Genomic DNA, 20466 nt, shown 5'->3' with positions numbered 1-20466 from the left:
CCGAATGAATGTATTCCAGGTGTATTCATTTCACATAAATCGTTTCAATAGTCTAATAGGTAATTAATTACTTTCCCTTGAAATGTAACTTACAACAATAATTTGAATCTATTTTATAAAGAAATATAAAATTAAAAAGGTTAACTTACATAACAAAACCAAAAAATATTTACGGTCCGTGTAACAAAAAAACAAAAGCCCATGAATTTGGTAAAATATTTTCATAATTTCTAAATTTGTTTTTAAATATTGCAGGTGATTCGTTACTTCTCTTTCTTATTTTTTTTTTCAAATTTCTTTATCTCCTCTTCCATATTTTTTTTATATTTTTAAACGATTTATTCTTCTATTTAAATCTCCTATTTCATTTTCACAATTTTCGATAAAATTCTTTTAAGCTACTTCATCCTCCTCACATTCAAGAATATCAAGATCGTTTAAATATCATTTTGACATGATCTAAACGATTTATTCTTCTATTTAAATCTCCTATTTCATTTTCACAATTTTCGATAAAATTCTTTTAAGCTACTTCATCCTCCTCACATTCAAGAATATCAAGATCGTTTAAATATCATTTTGACATGATCTAAACGATTTATTCTTCTATTTAAATCTCCTATTTCATTTTCACAATTTTCGATAAAATTCTTTTAAGCTACTTCATCCTCCTCACATTCAAGAATATCAAGATCGTTTAAATATCATTTTGACATGATCTAAACGATTGTTTACAATTGCCAACATGACCGTTCAAATTTGAAATCATTTTTATATTGTTTAAAAAGAACTACATGGTTGTGTTCATATGATCTAAATTAACGATCGCATTGATATAATCTAAACGATCGCTTACCATAGTTAACACAATCGTTTAACACGATCAACACGATCGTTAGATTTGAAGCTTTTAACGATCATTTACATTAGATTACACAATTGCTTACCATGATCAACACAATCGTTTTCCATAATCAACACGATCGTTTAACATCATCAACAAGATTATTAAACTTGAAGCAATTTTCCCCATCTTTAAAAAGAAAATACATGATCGTGTATCATGACTGTAGCACACAATCGTTCAAAAAAAGATTACTCGCGCATGTGGTCGATTAATCGCGAGTTGCAACTAGGGCATTTTTTGTATTTTCTATTGTGTGTCTGTGGATTTTTTTTTTCTGTTTTCATAATTGTTCTATACCACGTCAATATTTTACCCATTTGTTATATTTTTGAAAAGACTCCTTTTTGTTTTCTTTTATCTAACAATAAAATTTTGCCCACATTAACACTTATCAAACATTTTTTTTTCAAAATTTTAAAATTTAAAAATCAACTATTGCCAAACGCAACCTAAATGGTTTGTTTTTTCATTTTATAAACGAATCGATATTCTATCTATTGGTGTGAAACTCAAATTTATCGACTAATAAAATTAGAAAACAAAAAACAGTAACAAACACATTTATAGTTTAAAAACAAATAGAAGTAAAAAACAAAAGAAAAACCAAGTGCACTATCAACTGGTACATAAATGAATTATTTTATTTCATTCGTGTTACCAATGAACAAATATTCTATCCGTTAAATGATTTTCTGTGTGAAACTCAAACTTATCAACTATACAACTAATATATTCAAATTTGAAATTTTACCGAATGAATGTATTCCAGGTGTATTCACTCGCATAAAATCATTTGAATAGTCTAATAGGTAATTAATAACTTTCCCTATAAAACGTAACTTACAACAAACAGAAAAAAGGATGGTGAACCGTAAATTGAGCGAGCAAAAAGTGAAATAATTACAAAAATCTTTTAACTTTTTTCGATATACGACTTAGGTATAAACGGTTAAAGAAGCCTTCCATGCATGAGATATACGTTACGTTACGTTAGTGACTCAAATTTTGAAATTTGAAAATATAAAATTTAAACCACTCAACAAAAAGGGGAAAAAAACGTAATTGTATTAAATATCTTTAGTTTGCTCAAATTCAGTATCAAATTTATTATATCGTTGATAGACTTTATTATACTTGTATTTCCTAAAAGCCGTTCCTATACTTCTAATTATTATTTTTAAAATTGCTTTCCACTATAATTATCTCGTAAATAAAATAGTTATAAAATGATAGCATTTAGTGTTGCGGATGAATCTTTTTACGTGAAAAAGAATCCAAATAAGTTAATATACATACATACATACATACATACATACATACATACATATATATATATATATATATATATATATATATATATATATATATATATATATATATATATACATACTGTTTAATTAAAAATGGGGGAAAAAGTGAATATTATTTAAAATTTATTTACAATGTACTTTGTCAGAAGTAGCGATAGAAAATATAGAATTTAAAATGAGAGTAGGTAAATTAAAATCAAATTTTATAAATAAAACTATATAGTGGAAGAAGAAAATTCCTTCAAACATTTAGACTTTTGCCTTACTTTTATTTTATCTTATTATTATTATTATTATTATTATTATTATTATTATTATTATTATTATTATTTATAAAAGAAAAACATTACTTTTAACTTCTAAAGTTTAGCATTGAAATTTTTATAATAAGAAAATATTACAAAGGTATAGATAAGAAGCTTATTGTTAATTAATAAACCAATTAGTAGGGTGAGTTTTCAAATTTAAACATTTTTAGATTAACTTTTTCTTTTTTAATTCTCCATGCCATAAAATACTAATTCTAAGATTTATTAAAAAAAAATGCACACTAAAATTAAACAATTAATTTTTTTAAATATTATAAAATAAATATAAATATTTAAAAGTAAAACAAAATTTTAGAATATAGGATGGATAAGAAATTTTGTTAAATTTATAAATATTTTCAACAATCTCATCATTTAAATTAATTTGTCGAGGTTAGAATTAAAAATAAAATAGAGTTTAAACTCTATTAAATATATTTTATAAAAAAATAGTGATGCACTTATTATACAAAATTAGAAACGAAATAGTACTTGTGGATATTTATTTTTATTTGCATGTAAAGATTGATTTTGGAAATGGGCAAAAAATGTATAATAATAAAAATAATATAATTATGTAACTGCCAAAAAAAAAAAAATAAATGGATAGAAAAATGAGAAATCCGACAAGGTGACGTCAGTTGAGTGGCCCACTTTCGAAAAAGAGTGGGCCCCACCTGGAGGAGCTTTTGTCATCGGTCGTTGACCAACTGAGGTGTCATGGTCCCCACAGCCCACCAAAGCATTTGAAACGTTTGAATGTTTTCCTTTTAATTTATATCTTTCTTTCTTTCTTTCTTTTCCTTTTTTTCTTTTTACTTACTTATTCAAAAAAAAAAAAAATCTACTTAATTAAATAAAAAAGAAGAAAGTACTTTTAAACTAATTCAACTTAATAACATTTTAATTAATTTTTTCTCTCTCTCTCTCTTTTTAAAATTTTAAATTTTTTATTTTGTTTAACATAAAATTGTAAATTTTTCTCTTAAAATAAAATTAATTAATTAATTAAAAAAAGACGTACGTGTATAGTTATAATTACACTACTAAACTTTTAAAATTTTCAAATTTTCAAATTTAATCCCTCAACTTTATCTAAATTTAAAATTGAACCTCCAAATATAACGGTATAAAATTCTAGTTTTTACAATCATCCATAAATTTGAGGGTCTAATTTTAATAATTTAAGAAGTTAAATAATCTAGTTATTTAAAATTTGAGTGTGCATTTATCTTTAGAATAATTATTGCAATTTACTCTAAAAAAAATTAGTACACCAAATTGAGTTTATATTCATAAAATCTTTATTATTTTGACCACTTCATATTAATTTATTATTTTATATTATTAAAATGCTATTTTAAATTACTTTCATTTTAAAATTCAGTAAAAAAAATGATAATGGGGTATAAACAAATTAAGATGGTTAATCCAAGTAAGTGTTTCAACAAAAACCACAACAATAAAGAAAAATTTTACGAAATGTGAAAGATATATTATATGTAAAAAAAATATATATATATATATATATATATATATATATTTTATTTATTAAACCGAAAAGAAAAAAGAAAGAAAGAAAGAGAGAAAATTGTATTAAATAGATGTAGGAGTGAGAAGAAGGAGGCGAATTCAGATTCACACGAGTCGCGTGAGTTAAAATACTATTTTGTCCTTTACATTTCTGTCAAATTCCCCTAAACCAACCAACACTTTGACTTAACAGAATTTTCCCCATTTTTCTCTTTTTCTCTTTTTCTTTTTTACCTATTTTTTTTTTTAAAATAATAATAATAATAATAATAATAATAATAATAAAACAAAAAGAACCTTCCCGCCTTCACATATCAAAATTCCATCTATACCCTTTCTTCATCAATAAAATATTAATTAAAGCGAATCCTTTTTTCTTCCCCCTATTTGTTGACTGTGTGGGCACAAAAGACTTTATGTACGACCCCCCAAAATAAATATTATTTAATTCTCTATTAATTTAATTTCAATAATGACCTTTTCTCTCTCTCTCTCTATTTATTTGCGAGAAACGAAAATATGTATAAAATTATAAATTGAAATTCGAGCAAGGGGGGTTTGACTAATCAGATACGGTCTAGAGGGAGGGATTCTCGTCCGTTGAATTGTTTCGTCAGAGATTGATCGTGCGGTCGTTTTTGTAGGAAATGTCCGACCAGGATCCGTGAGTGGCAGTGATAGGGATATGTGAAGGATAAACTTTTGGGCTTGGGCTTTTTATAAGTCAACCCCCCTTAATTTTTCTCTTTGGATCTTTTGGCCCATTTGACTATCTAATATTTAAAATAAAATAAAATGGTATCTTCTCTAACTTACTATTTTGCCCTTTTTTTGTATTGTGATGGAGCTTTAGGTACAAACAAAAGAATTAGAGACAAAATTTTATTGAATTTTTAAGTATAGGCTTTTAAACTTAGTGTCTATTTTATTTAATGTTATCTTACACACGTCTCAACTAGTTTTGATATTCAACTTGTAGGTTGTTAAATCTTAAATAGATGATTGTCGTAGATTTATTATATTCCTTTGAAGTATTTTATTAAACTCGTGATCATTGTTGTTCGACGTTCGTTAAAGACAACTTATAATGTGTTCGAGCTTGTGTTTATAGGTCTCTAAACTTGTAATATATTTTTCATAGGCAGGGGTGCACATTGGTCGATTGAAGTCAGTTTTTTCATCAAAACGCCACTGAACCAACTATGGTCGGGTTATTTAATATTCAGATCAACTCCAATCGTTGGTTGGTTTGGGTCATTTAAGTCACTAATTTTTATATTAATGATATTGTCGATTTGGATTTTTTTTCCAAACAACACCGACCTATCGCATCCTTATATATAATCGATTCTATTCAATTTAGTCGGTATTAGTTAGTCGACTTAGTTTTTCGATCTACTATGCTCACCCTACTTCTAGGGTTGTGTGTATCTAATATGTCCCTGGACTTTCAATGTTATTTTAAATTCTTTTAAAAGTTGCGATATAAGGTTAAACCATTGAGTTTTAAAATGAAGGTAAGAGGGAAAAAATAGTAGAAATTGATGAAGGTTAAAGTTGTCAAATACATTTAGAAAATGGGCCTTGGGCTAGGGTATAATTAGAAAACCATAAAAATAGGAAGGAAAAAAGAAAAAAGAAGTCGGACACACACAAACAACGAAAAAGACAAATGCAATCCCACAAAACCCCTTCCTTTCGCCTCGGTTTTCCACATTGACCCTACCCCTACTTTCAAGGACTCCCTCGTCATTTCACAATTTCTTCAGCCCCATATTCGTCATTTTACCTATTGTCTTCCTCCTGGACCCATACGTTTGACAACCTGTCATCCTACGTGGCATATATATTACCCTTTGTCATTCACTTATTGCCAGGTGTGCACTCCCAACAAATGCAAAACCGATACCAAACCCAAAACCAAAATTCATTACCATTTTCTTCAAACCTTTTTTTTTTTTTTTTTAGCTTTTAAACAAATAAATTAAATAACAATAATATTAATAATAATATTCACATAGAGTTTATCAATAATTATAATATTAATAATAATCAGAGAGAGAGAGAATCCAACAAATTGATAGAAATAGAAGTGAGAGAAAATTTGACTCATTCCATTATCTCTCCCTCTAAATAATAATAATAATCAACTAATTAATTTTCTCAACCAACCCAATATCGGGATATAACTCAATCGCAATTGACATTACATTTTTATAATACTCATAATATAAATCTTGACATTAAAGGTTTTATCTCTCCCCACGAGTTGAGGTTAACGATAATTGACATGATCTTTCTCTTTAAAAGTTGAATTTTGTACTTAAAAAATTTGTCTAACAAAATTTTGATATTTAATTAATCTTTAATAATTTTTAAAAAGTTATATTATTATAAGTTGAAAATGTTAAATTAAATATATATAGATAAAAAATAGAATCGATGAGCTATACTTAAATTGACATCGACAAGTTTTAGTTGGATAATAACAGAAAACTTCATTAAAAATAGTGTTTTTATATTTATGGAAATAAATATAATAGATGATTATTATTTGGAAGAGAAAGATTGAAATATTTGAGCAATTAAATATAGGAGGTTAATTAATAACAATAAAAGGTAAAAGAAATTATAGTTTTTTTTTTTATATATTTATTTGATTTGAAAAAAATGTGTATATATATAATAATAAAGAAGAAGATTTCTCTCTCCGTTCTCTCTCTCTCTCTCTCTCACTCTCTTGCTGTGTCTCTGTTCACTTCATTTGTTTATTTGTTTTGTTGTTTTTGCTGAGAGAGGGAGAGGGAAAGAAAGAAAGAAAGTCTGCCGGAAAAGAAATTTTTGGTTGCCATTTTCTCCGCTCTTCACAGCTCAAAGAAGTTCGAATCAAATGTGATGGGAAGCGGAGTCTCCAGCCTCTTCTCGTGCCTCAAGCCGGAGACTCGCCCCGCCGCCCTTCCCGCCGACAATTCCGACGTCCTCTTCTCCGCCTCCGACCCACTTGACGAAACCCTAGGCCATTCCTTTTGTTACGTCCGTTCTTCTAACCGTTTCCTTTCTCCTTCTCATTCCGATCGCTTTCTTTCCCCTTCTCAGTCCCTTCGTTTTTCCCCTCCTCACGACCCTTCCTCACTTCCTACTACTACTAGGACTAGAACTGGCCCCCCGGAGACTGCTTTCAAAGCCATCTCTGGTGCTTCTGTCAGTGCTAATAGTTCTATTCCCAGATCTGTTCTTATGCTTGATGCTGTTTATGACGATGCCACTGACACTGCTCTTGGTGCTTCTGCCGGAGGTTGTGGTGTTAGAGGGAGTATTTTGAATGGTTTTGAGAGTACTTCTTCTTTTACTGCTCTCCCGCTTCAGCCTGTTCCTAGAGGTGGCACTGAACCTTTGGAACGAGGTGGATTTTTTCTCTCTGGTCCAATTGAGCGTGGGGCGTTGTCTGGTCCACTTGATGCTAATGTCGATGCTGCTGCTGCCGCTGCTGCTGCCGGTGGTGGTAGTGGTGGCGGGAGAGTTCATTTCTCTGCTCCACTTGGTGGGATGTACGTGAAGAAGAAGAGGAAGAAGGGCATTTCGGGGTTTAGGAAGGCGTTTACGAGGAATTTTTCGGATAAGCGTCCGTGGGTGGTGCCGGTGTTGAATTTTGTTGGTCGGAAGGAGAGTTCGACGGCGGGAGATGAGCCGGAGGTGAGGAATGAGAGTGATGTTCAATGGGCGCTCGGGAAGGCTGGAGAGGATCGGGTACATGTGGTTGTATCGGAAGAGCAAGGGTGGTTGTTCGTTGGGATTTATGATGGCTTCAATGGCCCCGATGCGCCGGAATTCTTGATGGGTAATCTTTACAGAGCTGTATTCAATGAGCTTCAGGGATTGTTTTGGGAAATTGACGATAATGAGGAGGCTGCTGCTAATTCCAACCCTCCGAATCTGGCGGGAGAGAGCACGGTCGGCGTGCGTGTGAATGAAACTAATGCCGACCCATCCTCGAGAGCCTCTGGTCAAACCATTCAAACTAATGGGAATATTTCAGTAGTTGGAAATGAAGTAGAAGTGGAACAACCGGCTGCTGATCGAGGATCAGCTAAGCGGGTTACGTTTCAATCCGAGGATGTACCGGAGAACAGGCGGAGGCGGCGCCTGTGGGAGTATTTAGCGGAGGACGATACACAGGACGGACTTGATCTTTCAGGTTCAGATAGATTTGCATTTTCTGTTGATGACGCGCTTAGTGTAAATAGTGCAGGTTCAGTAGCTGGTAGAAGGTGGTTGTTATTGTCCAAGTTAAAACAAGGGTTGTCAAAGCATAAGGAGGGTCATGTTAAGACTTTGTTCCCATGGAAGTATGGTTTAGGAGATAAAGAAAAGGCTGATGAGACTGAGAATAGGGTGGAGGAGACATCATATCGAAGTGGTAAAAGGAGAAAGGAAGGTTTAATTGATCATGAGTTGGTGTTGGGGGCATTGTCACGAGCTCTTGAGATAACTGAATTAGCATATTTGGACATGACAGATAAGTTGCTTGATACGAATCCAGAGCTTGCTTTGATGGGTTCTTGCTTGCTGGTTGTGTTAATGAGGGATGAAGATGTGTATGTAATGAATTTGGGTGACAGCCGTGCCATTGTTGCACAGTATGAGCAACAAGAAGTTGGCCCTAGTGACGACATGAAGGAGGAGGGCCACAAAAAAACGGGCATGGAGGGTATAATTGAGGAGTCTACAACGAGTGAAGGGAAAATAACTCTAACGAACCGACCTTCGGCTCAGACGACGAGATTGACTGCATTGCAGCTATCCACCGATCATAGTACGAGCATTGAAGAAGTAAGATTGATTCTTTTCGGCTTATGCTATTTCACTGCCAACATTCTTGTTAATGTACTTGCTTTGCTATTCTGTCCTTCTACTCATCTAGATTCATTCTATGAAATTCCATTTTTTGTCCATCTTTCTTCAAATTCCTGCATGAAAAGTTTGTTCAGTTCGTCTTTTGTTAAGGACTTTCTGAATCCCAAAATGCAAAAATTGGCAACTCTTTTTGCATGTAGATATATCATGTTATACAAGTATTTTTTGGTGGCTAGATTTTTTTTTTTTTTTTTTTTTTTTTTTTTTTTTTTTGTGACAAATCATTCTTATTAGTGGAAGTAGTCTTTTCATTAAAAAGAAGATATATCATATGTTGAAAAGTGGGAACTCAAAAACTAGCTTTGGGACAGTACGATGGGAACTCTTTTGGATTTAGATATAGCATATGTCAGAAAAGGAGGAACTCAGAAAATTAGCATCGGTGTTGTTATTATAAAAAAAATATTAATATTTTCCAAATTTCCAAGACATTGGTCTATTTTCCTTCTTCCCTCTCTTGCCAGTGGATGATGCACCAGAGATCGAATAGTTTCTAATCAATTGTCTAGTAGCCATTTGAAACCTCTAGCAACCTTGCCTGGATTTCTTGTGCTCCGATTAATCAAAACAAACGAGCTTCTATTTTATGTTCTAATTGTCTGGCATAGTCTTTAGTAAAGTCATTTTAATTTTTCCTTTTCAACCACTTTTTGCTGATGGCTGGAAATGAAACTTCTTTCTCAAATTACGTTTTTTTGGTCATCGGAAGTGCCTGATGGTCCTGGATATTTGAGAAGACCTGTTTCTTTTCTTGTGTAAAGGTTTCTTTCAAATTCATTTTGCTTACAGTTGGCGTTTCATAGGCACTGATAGTAGTTCATTGTGTGTTTGTTTGCATTTATTCTTATGATCTTTTGCTGTCTGATTTGTCTTAATTTGGATTTCCTAGTAAAAAAGCCATACAAGAACAGAATAGTTTGTCTTGCAGGCATAAGTAGATGTTGTTTCTACTTATAAACAAATCTTTCGATCATAAAATGTCACGCTTATTAGTTGATTTATTTTTTCTTTGCACTCAAATAATTTTGATCTTGCCATGTCAGGAAGTAAGAAGAATAAAGAATGAGCACCCTGATGACAAACAGTGCATTGTCAATGATAGAGTGAAGGGCCGTCTAAAGGTTACAAGGGCATTTGGTGCCGGATTTTTGAAACAGGTTTGTAGTTGGTAAACTTGCTCATTTTCGTTTTCTAGAACTTTCTTTGCTGCTTGATTTAATTACTTCAAATTGAATCAACGATCAACCTTACTGCTGTTATTTCTTTCTTCTGCATGTTGTGTATAAACTTCAAGAAATAATCCTCTGTTTCTCTTTACATATTTTATTTACACTGTCATGTAACCTAATTTCTAAAATGGGAACTATTTTGGTCATTTGCTGACATAGATAAGAATTTCTTAATTTATAAAGTTAATTTGTTCAAAGCTGTGGGAACAAGTATTAATATAGCTATGCATTTTATGTGTATAGAAAGTATATTTGGTAGTGTGGATGATTGGAAGTAATTCACATGGCTGGTCGGATTCTAAGTTAGTAAGGACGGTGGGTATATTTGTGTTATTGATGTTATTGATCTATAAAGACTTGGGGAGATGGAGGGACATGATAGATCAACTAGCGTTTGCCACTTCAACTAGGAGTACCTATATTTATTATAGGACTTCTATTTTTAGAAAAGAAATATATACTTTTGGTCCTTGAGTTTTAGGTTTGCTAGTTTCAAACTTGAAAATAATAATTCCTTCGTCCATGCAGTCACTTTTTCGTTACTATAGCTATTGGAAGATGATGCGACACTTCTTTATTAAAAACAAAATTGTTATTTTTTTAAAAATAAAAAATCTCCTTTTTGCCTCTCTTCTATCTCCCACTATTCTCTTCTATCTTCCTCCCCTCATCCGTAGTTTCTCCTCCCCATGTTTACACAAATAATAATAAATAAATAAATTATTAACCAAGGGATTTAGGAGAGAAAGGAGGAGAAAGATGAAAGGAAAGAAGAAGAAAGGAAGGAAGGAAAGGAAAGAAGAAAATGGGGTAATGGGCATGGATGAGAGGGAGAAAAAATTGTATTTTCTTTAGTGAAAATAGTAACTCATCAGATTTCGTCAACCATAGGGACGAAAATTGACGGTTGAGAACAAATAAACCCCAAACCTCGAGTGTAAAAATTTGGGTTTGAGACTTGATTAAAATGCTACTAAATTCATACTTCAGGCACCAAATATGTATTTTTTTTTCCCTTTAATTTATCATTGATATAGAGAAATTAAAGACTGTAAGTAAAAGAAGTGATCCTTGCGATCTCTTTTCTATGTCACTATGTGGTGTATTAGTTATAGTTTATAGTTATACTAAGTTGTTTTTCTTGTACCTGGTATACACCTTATAGTATATTATTCTCACTCAAAACTCTCTAAAGTTTGAAGGTTTAAACTATAATGAGTTAATTTTTTTATTTTTCATTTCATGTACCACCACTATTATTGTTTACTTTGATGCATTTCTCCTCTTCAATTTGTTCAGTCCGGATTTTGGCTTGGACAAAATCCACATGACTAGAATGGTCAACTTATGCTTTTGCACTTCTCTTCATATTTTTATATTGGTCTCTATCATGTGTGACGGTATCAAAGTCCTTTTGTAATTGTCAGTCCAACATTATTCTATTATTCCTTTGGATTTGAAATCCTTTTTTTAGGTTCGAGCTCCTTTCATATGCCTTCTGTATTCTTTCAGATGTCTCTATGAAAAAGAAAGCATGTCTTTGAGTGGCAGTCCTCACATAATTTTGTGTTTCATGATGGGATTGGTTTCGTTTTTTTTTTTTTCCTTTGTAATTTTGCTCCATTATTGTTAAGCGTCATATCCAATTGTTGTGAACTTACAATGTGGTGCTGCTTTCCTTTTTTCTGCAGCCAAAGCTGAATGATGCATTACTGGAAATGTTTCGGAACGAGTATATTGGTACTGCACCATATTTATCATGCTTGCCATCGCTTCGTCACCATAGACTCTGCCCTACGGATCAATTCATAGTGCTCTCATCTGATGGATTGTATCAATATCTAACCAATCAAGAAGTGGTTTCTTATGTTGAGAACTTTATGGAGAAGTTTCCAGATGGAGACCCTGCACAGCACTTGATAGAGGAGCTTCTTTGCCGTGCAGCTAGAAAAGCAGGTAGTTGCTATATCTTATGCCATTTCATTAATAACTCGGAGCATGTTATTTTCTTTCTTCTATATGTGATCTGGATCCCCTGTTCTATAATAGATGTACCAAAAGGATACAAATCAAAGCGTAACCTATAATTTATTGGTTTCCCTTGGAGCATCTTCAATCTAATTGTAGGCTGAAACTCTAATTTACCTTCCAAGAATCGCTTCTTGAGGATACACATTCTAGAAAATTGATCAATACTAGTTTTACCAGCTATGATTATGACGAGACTACTTAATGCTTCGAATGTATGATGATTTTATAATTTATCATTGAGGATTTGAACCAAGTCTCTGAAGCTTGGCTTAATTCTGAAATAAATACCCTTTGCAGCTAGTCCTCTTCAGTCTTCTAGTGCTGGATCTAGAATACCTTGGCATGGTTGGGAATGTTTAGAGAGATTTTTTTAAAGAAACTTTTCCTAGCGGAATGAAAACAAAATCAGGACCAAAAGCTTCATTGCTAAACAGTGTATTTGGAGTATTTAACTTTCGTTTCAGAAACACTTTTACTATCTTGTTAAATGCCTCAACTAAATGAATTGTCCACTGCTGGGTATAAAAACACGATCTTCATAATGTACGCTCCTGAGACGTTCTAAACGAACTCATCCTTTCTGAAACTATTTCTTCCCAGGTGGATTATATCTTTATTTAACTTTAAAGCTATGTCGTGAATTGTGATGATGGTTCATTAATTGCATTCTTGATGATTATGTTCTTTTACAATGATTTCTTTTCTAAGGCCAGTTCTCTTCTCATTCAGGGTCAAGTCTCAATGTTTATGCTTTTTTGCAGGAATGGATTTTCATGAATTGTTGGACATCCCACAGGGGGATCGAAGAAAGTATCATGATGATGTTACTGTTATGGTCATTTCACTTGAAGGAAGAATCTGGAAATCCTCAGGAAAATATCTTTGAAAAACTACTGTAAATCAATGGTCAAAGTGAAACGACGACATTCATGCATTCGACCCAGATGGCGCTCTGCGAGTGGTATAAATTTTCAACCGACCCATATTTCATGGATTGCCTTAGGTTTTTAACATCTCAAGGAGCAAGCCAGCCTGAAGAAATCGAGTGAAGTCAGACAATACGAAATCAACACAGGGCTACTGTTGGATGCAAGTTCCCAAAGGTGCAAGTAGATGGCACAATTTGGTTGGAGGATGAAAGCAAGCAATTGGAAAATGGGGGGGCTTTTGGTACAAGAATCATTTTAAAAAAGAAGAAAAAAGGAAAAATTTTAACTTCTCTTTCATTTTCTATTTGTTATCTGTTGTTTCCTTCCTGTTTTAGACACATTCTCTAAGGAAGAGGACGGCATTTTTGCATAGGGTACAGGCACTTGTCATTCCTTGGTGCCTTTTTTTTTCTTCTTCTCATTTTAGGGCCAAAAAAAAAGAAAAGAACAAAAAAAGAAAAAAAAAGGAAAAAGAACAAAAAGAAAGAAAGAAATGCGCTTGTAAATTGGTGGGGGTATAATTTTACTTGCTGAAATTGAGCAGTCCCTTGTACGGTGGATTCCACCACTGCGGATTATAGAGTTGGAAATTTTATCCTTCTACAAGTTTTCTCTGTTTGTATGCCTATTGAAGGCTTTGTGTCTCTCTAAAATTATATCATTTTACAAGCAAAATTCAAGCAGAAGAAAGTCTAACAATGAAGTAAAACAACTCTATTCTATACTTTTGGGAAGTACAATATTTTGCATGAACGAACTCGTACATTGTAGTGAATAGTGATGAAAGGTGACTAAAAGAAGCCAATTCCATCATCCATGGCTGGTTAAGCTGTGGCAGGCACAGATGGTACTCTTGAATGCACCCATGTAACTAAGTCCTCCCTTGTGGCTACAAACCAACCAGCTCGATCTTCTCGCAGTTGAAATGGAGCAGCAAGTTTATCTACATGAGAAGCAAATGAATTGGCTAGTCCTTGGGAAAACCTGTGAGTTCCTGCTCCGGTTTGAGCTGATAACAATTCAGGTAATGCTTCTTTTCGTTGTACGATTTTTGATAGAGTTATCATCCATTCTTCAAGTGCAGTTTGAGCTGCACCTACTGATAGAGATCGAACATCCAGGCACCATTCGGTCTCAGTTTTGTTGTGTAGACCTGGGTACAATCCATATAAACTTCCCAAGTAGAGCAATTCATGAGCTCTCTCGCGAAGATTTTGGTTTCGACATATATCAATCAAGCAATTGCAGAATGGGCGTCGAGCTTCAGAGGCTGTCTCACTGAGAATGTTTCTGAATTCGTTTTTGATAACTTCGAAGGTAATGCTGTTCTGTTGTAGAAGATTTACGAAGGAAACTAACTTAGGGTTAGCTTGTTGTAGACAAGTGAATACCTTGTTAATATCTTCACTATTGTCACACAAGGACACAACAGACAACAAGCAACCACAAAGCCTATCGTCTGGCTTAATTCCTTTTTGTACCGAAACATTGAAAACTCGAACTAGATCATCGATTCTCCCGGATTTCCCCAAGCATTGAATCAAACAAGTGCAACACATCACATTAATCTCAACACCCAACTTGAGCATTTCTTCGAACAACTCCATGGATCTTTTCACATTACCTCCACTACCATATATATTCAACATTGCTGTGTAGCTCCAACTATCTGGCCTAGAATGCTTTGACTTCTTCATCTCTTCAAAGAGCTTCTCAGCTTCCTCCTCCAAACCAAGATCAGCACACATATTCAACAATGTATTATACAAAATAAAATCCATTGGCCACCCATTCGATCTCATCCGCTCCCACAAGTCTAAAGCATCTCTTGCCCACCTCGCCTTTCCATAAATCTTAACCAGAGCAGTCAACGTCTTCTCATTTGGCGTTATCCCTGATTCAACCATTTCATCGAACAAACTTCTTGCAAAACCAGGTTTCCCAGCCTTCCCCATTGCATCCAACAAAGTGTTATACACAACAAGATTAGGCTGCATCTCAATAGACTTCATTTCTTGCAAAACATACATAATCCCATCATAATCCCCTGCCTCTCCAAACATCTTTCCCAACACAGAAAATGTATAAGGATCAGGCTTCCAACCACTAGCTCTCCCTCTTTCATACAAACTAAGAACCTCCTCAACTTTCCCTAAATTAGCATAAACATCTAAAATGGCAGAGTAAGTAACCTCATCAGGCATCAAACCAGTTTTATACATTCTCTCAAACCACTCCATTGCCTTATCAAACCTACTACACTTTTTAGCACAAGTAATAATAGTAGAATAAGTAATGTTATCAAGCTCAATCCCAGTACTAACCATCTCATTAGCAAGATCTTCAATAAGTTGAAACTGCCTACCATACCTCAAAGACTTCATAGCCACATTGTAGAAGATAGTCTCCATAGGAAACAAATTCTGGGTCTTAATCCAATTGAAGAACAAATGGGTTTTCTGCCACGGCCTCAAGCTATTGAGAATGAGAAGCGCATTTTCTTTAGTGGGTGGATGAGGGATTTCCTCAAGAGCCGCAATGAAAGAAGCTTCATCAGAGGAATCACAGGCATTGAGCTTATGGGCAAAGGATTTAAGGTCTCGCATCTTGGGGTTATAAGAGTAAGAAGAACGCTTTTGTCTCTGGAGAGATAGAACAGAGCGTTTAGGTTTGGTAGGGTTAACCCAAGTGGATTTAGGCTTAGATAAGAGACGGGTTTCGTCGTTGGGTGCATTGGAAAGTGTGGTTGTGGAGAGATTCTTGAGCTGGTCGGATAGAGATGGGTTTTTGTTGTCAATTGATTCTGATGAAATTGAAGAAGGCTTTCGTGGGGATTTGGAAGAGGAACAGAGGAGTGTTAATCGTTTAGTAACATACTTCCGCCGGAGAAGGGAAGTGAAGAAGATGGGTGTTGGTTTGAGCTTGAGATCGAGAGAGGAAGAAAGAGGAGCCGCCATGGGAGAGAGAGAGAGAGAGGTTGGAGAAAGAAAAATCAGAAGGAGAAGCTGACCGCAGTGGTCTTATCCCCATTTCCCCAATACAAAATATCAAAGCCAAAAGGGATGGACCGTTGGCAGTGGCAACCGAAAAACTTTGAGAAATTGTTCTTCTAACTTCGCAACCTTCTCTTTGTTTTTTGAATAAACTTTGTATCAATTTAACTAATTAATTAATAATCATATAAATTTAGATTTTGATTCAAATATTTATCTAATAATATGTTAAGTTTTCTATCTAAAGAAACTCTATACACGGGTGAAAACTTTGAATTAACACACTTAGAAACGAAATCATGAAGAGAGTCTAAATTAATTCGCTCAATTTTACGACTCTCGTAATATTCTAAAATCTTTTCAACCTTAAAGGAAAAAAAAAATAGATACTTGAATTGTGTGTACGTGGACCTATCAACTAATGATATAATTTGTAGAGAGAGTTATTGATTTGACTTTAGGTTATATTAAAGATTTCTTTTGTTTAAAGAAGGGATCTAGGTTTTGTCTCGTTAGGTCGATGGACTTTGAAAAGTAGCGAATGTATTCTCAATTAAGTAGACATTAGTAAAAAGCTTTAAAGACTAAATTGTGTTTAATAGGTCTTTAATTTTATCCGTCTACCATTTTTTTTATTTCACTAATCCCAATATTTAATACGAGCAATTTAAAAAAAAAAGTCCTTTTCTATTTTTCTTTTCTTTTAGAATTTTAGAAAGAATTTTAGGAAGAAGATAATTTTATTCGAGTGATTTTATGAGGTAGAGTTTAAAATTTTTAAAATGATTCACTTATAGCTATTCCTTAGTTTAATTAAAACAATTATAAGATTCATAGAAGTTTAAATTGATATAGTTATCAGTGGAAGATTTAAATAGATACAATGAGTTTGAATTAATACTTTTCCATGGCTTATCTCTCGAAACAATCTTAAAAGTAACTAATACCGTGAATTTAAACACTGATATTCTATCGATCGCCACTAGTATCTATCGTTCGTAAGATCTAGAAGTGTGTTATATTTTATAAATATTTTCACCAATTTTTCCACGTACAATAATTTTCAATAAATAGTCTAAAATCTATTTTTTTTTTAGTTTTGGTTTTTAAATTAATAAATAAAATAATGAGGAATTAATTTATCAATTGGGTCTATAGCTCAGTGGTAGAGCATTTGACTGCAGATCAAGAGGTCACCGGTTCGAACCCGGTTGGGCCCTTTTTTTTTTTTTGTCTTTTTCTATTCACTAATTTTGTTTGAATTTTTTAAACCTTTAAAGAGAAAAAGAGCAGTTTGATACTTTGATTTTCCTTTTTGGTTCAATCGGTTTGAAATTCAAAAGAGAATCTCAAGAATGGTCTTTTCATAAGTTTGGACTTTCTTTTTCCCTTTTTCTCTTTTCTTCTTTAGTTAAAGACCTCAGTTGGACTTTCTTCATCATTATTTCATTTTAACTAATACCATAACAAAGGTAGGAACCAACTTTTTGTTATGTTTGCATTTCTTACATGGCTTCCTCAATTATTGAATCTTAACAAAACTAAGATAGATTATAAGTTTAGATCATTTTTTCCTATTTTGTTATTAAACTTTATAAGTATTTTTATGTGTTTGTAAACTTACAATTTTGTGTCCAAATAACTCCTTGAACTATTAAAAGCACCTAACGTGTCATTTGACTCATCTAACATTAATTTTGCATCTAATAAGTCCTTAACCTATTCAATGTTTTCTAAATTTAGAAAAAGACTTGATATAGTTTTGATAGTTGAGAATGTTAAAAGACAAAAACTTCAAATTTATATACAATGTAGAAAATAATTTTAATATTTTGTAATATGTTAGTACATAAATAGTCAAAACTTAGTAGACCTTTCAAACACACAATTATTAAGAGACCTATCAAATACCTGCCAAGTTTTTAGAATCAAATAAATACCTGCCAATATTATATTATCTTACTATGTTTACAAACTAGGGCATTGTCCTCATAATTTGAACAATTCACTATTATTTCTATAAGAACAAAGCTCCATGGCAATAGGAATATACATAACCATCGAATGCAAAAACACCTTTAGAGGCTGCTTTGATCATTCCACTTTCAATACAAGCTTGCTATTTGAGGGCTACAAAATACCTGCACTTCAGCAACAACAGCTCTATTTTCATCTCCAAAAATGGAGTCCTTCCCATCTTTTCTCTTGGCATAAGATAGTCCAAGCCGAGACCTCGCTTGCCTTAGGTTCCCGACGCCCGAGTTCGTGTCTGGCCCAGCGAAGCCACCCATTACAGGTGCCAAAGGAGGGCCAATGAGCAATCCATCAGCCCCAAACTGTGGCCCGCCCCTCGCGTAATCGAATAGAGCTGCACCACTACCCCCAACCTTGGGCAAGACGATGGGATCAGCGTTATCCTCATTGTCTTTCCAATAGAAGAGGAATGCATCAAAAGTGTCGTAGTAGTCATCTGTGCTTCTGTAGCCCTCAGGATTGAATGCACCAAACTTGAAGGATTTGTCTGTGTAGCCAATTATGACACATGGTCCTTTGAAATCGCAACACGCGTGGAAATCGGTAGCGCTGAATCCATCTGATGTGGCCTTATAGCAGCATTTGAGTTCTTTACCTGAAAAATATTTTTGACAAATACAAATGAGTTTATATTGATGTGATCCATATTTCGATGATTGTTTCTTACAACTAAAGAGAACTCTAAAAGTAGTGCAATGTTCAGATGTGTTCCGATGTGAGAAAGGATGAAGGAGAAAAGTAAAAAAGTCATCAGTATTGTAAGTAAGGGTATAGTTAGGGAGATTATTACGGTATTAGGCTCTAAATAGTGGGAGTGGAAAGGAGTAGGTAGATACTATTTTGGTGAATGAATTAGGACTTGAGAGATATTTCAAGAAGGCTGGATCCAGGTACCGAGAAACACTTCATTTATTTTGTGCGTAACAACAAAGTTTGATTCTGTTACGGTTTCCATCAAGTTACCCTATGCTTCAAAATCTAAAGTCATTTCCTAATTAAAGTTCCAAGAAAGTAGTTTTGAGAAGTAAAAAAAAGGTCCCTTGAACAAAACATGATCAGCGCTCAAGAGAAGACTGCGGCTTTGATTTTATCAGTCTCAGAAACCAAAAAACTTGATGGTTTTGATCAATAATGGCATTATAATAACTGCCAATTTGTTAAATTGTTTTTCTACTAAACCTGTACAAGAAAATTAATCAAAAAAGTAAGAAAATGCAACTTCAAACAAAAAAGTAAAAAATAACAAAGACAAATCACAGAACATTCAAACAAAAATTCCAACAACAATGGAGATAAAACCACCTTTCAAGAAATATGCATCAGTAAACCAACAAAGTGACTAAGGGCATGTTAAGTAGAGTGATTTTGAAATAGTACAAATCCCTGTAAAACACATCTTTATTCACTCAAAATTGGTTTAGTGTTCAATCAAAATTAATTTTGAATCCGAAAAAGTGAGTTCCAACATTTTCAAAATCACACCCAAACATGCCTTAAATATTTTCATAAAACTAGAGAATCTAAGGCATTATATAATAAAAATGGAACCTAATTTTGATGAAAATTTTCCCAGCAGAGACTACAGATTACACAACAGGAAGCCATACACTAACATTCAAGAACAATCAAACATAGGGAATGGAAGAACAATACGTTTCAAGAATGTTTTGTCAAGGAGAGAAACAGGGAATGGAAGAACAATATCATGGTATTTGATTTGGGGTTTGTCTTGTTTCTTGTTGCCATCGCCAAAGTTCCAATTCCATTTGCCAAATGAACAGCTGGGGGTCGTCTTCAACCTGTAAAATACACTGTTGAAGATGCAAGAAGCCATTGATTCACATTCATTTCAATTCCAAAGTGGGATTTTGAAGAAGAAAACATCACCTTATCCCTAAAATTTTTCTGACCCATTTTTTTTTCTCTCGGCGCCAATTCAATCCAATCAATTTGCCTTTCGTTTTGCATCGACCCCACTTAATCGTTTTGCATCGTTTTGAGAATCAAACTTTAGATTGTATTTATCAATTAAAAAGTCTAACTCTTAACCAAAATTGGGTCCATAGCTCAGTGGTAGAGCATTTGACTGCAGATCAAGAGGTCACCGGTTCGAACCCGGTTGGGCCCTTCTAAGTTTTTCATTTTCTTCCTAAGTGCAAATTGTTGTCTGAAATTTGCTTGACTTATACAAATACGATATTTATTTTGTATTTATAATGGTTTAGACTATATATATGGATTCAAACTTCAAATTTTTTGCCACAAACACTTAATGACA

The 20466-nt window shown here is 33.3% G+C and overlaps 3 protein-coding genes and 2 non-coding genes across 5 annotated transcripts; 3 read left to right on the top strand and 2 right to left on the bottom strand.

Annotated features, from left to right (window-relative positions):
* Positions 1–6764: 6764 nt before the first annotated feature.
* LOC103490800 (protein phosphatase 2C 29) lies at positions 6765–13779 on the top strand. Its single transcript, XM_008450489.3, has 4 exons — positions 6765–8888; positions 10016–10129; positions 11893–12157; positions 12994–13779. The coding sequence occupies exons 1-4, from the start codon at positions 6954–6956 to the stop codon at positions 13116–13118; spliced, it is 2439 nt and encodes an 812-aa protein (XP_008448711.2). The 5' UTR covers positions 6765–6953; the 3' UTR covers positions 13119–13779.
* Positions 13780–13860: 81 nt separating this feature from the next.
* LOC103490799 (pentatricopeptide repeat-containing protein At5g46580, chloroplastic) lies at positions 13861–16259 on the bottom strand. Its single transcript, XM_008450488.3, has one exon. The coding sequence runs from the start codon at positions 16116–16118 to the stop codon at positions 13986–13988; it is 2133 nt and encodes a 710-aa protein (XP_008448710.2). The 5' UTR covers positions 16119–16259; the 3' UTR covers positions 13861–13985.
* Positions 16260–17302: 1043 nt separating this feature from the next.
* On the top strand, positions 17303–17374 carry TRNAC-GCA (transfer RNA cysteine (anticodon GCA)). Its single transcript has one exon. It is a non-coding gene; the product is annotated as a tRNA-Cys (tRNA).
* A 699-nt stretch (positions 17375–18073) lies between these two features.
* Positions 18074–20152, bottom strand: LOC103490798 (uncharacterized). Its single transcript, XM_008450487.3, has 2 exons — positions 19842–20152; positions 18074–18783 (listed from the first exon to the last, which is right to left on the bottom strand). The coding sequence occupies exons 1-2, from the start codon at positions 20020–20022 to the stop codon at positions 18260–18262; spliced, it is 705 nt and encodes a 234-aa protein (XP_008448709.2). The 5' UTR covers positions 20023–20152; the 3' UTR covers positions 18074–18259.
* Positions 20153–20244: 92 nt separating this feature from the next.
* On the top strand, positions 20245–20316 carry TRNAC-GCA (transfer RNA cysteine (anticodon GCA)). The gene has a single exon. It is a non-coding gene; the product is annotated as a tRNA-Cys (tRNA).
* The last annotated feature ends 150 nt before the right edge of the window (positions 20317–20466 follow it).

Source organism: Cucumis melo, chromosome 6, assembly GCF_025177605.1.
Source record: "Cucumis melo cultivar AY chromosome 6, USDA_Cmelo_AY_1.0, whole genome shotgun sequence".
In the NCBI taxonomy this organism is placed as follows: domain Eukaryota; kingdom Viridiplantae; phylum Streptophyta; class Magnoliopsida; order Cucurbitales; family Cucurbitaceae; genus Cucumis; species Cucumis melo.
The sequence above is the reverse complement of the archived record's forward strand: the minus strand, read 5'-3'. Positions and strand labels throughout refer to the sequence as shown.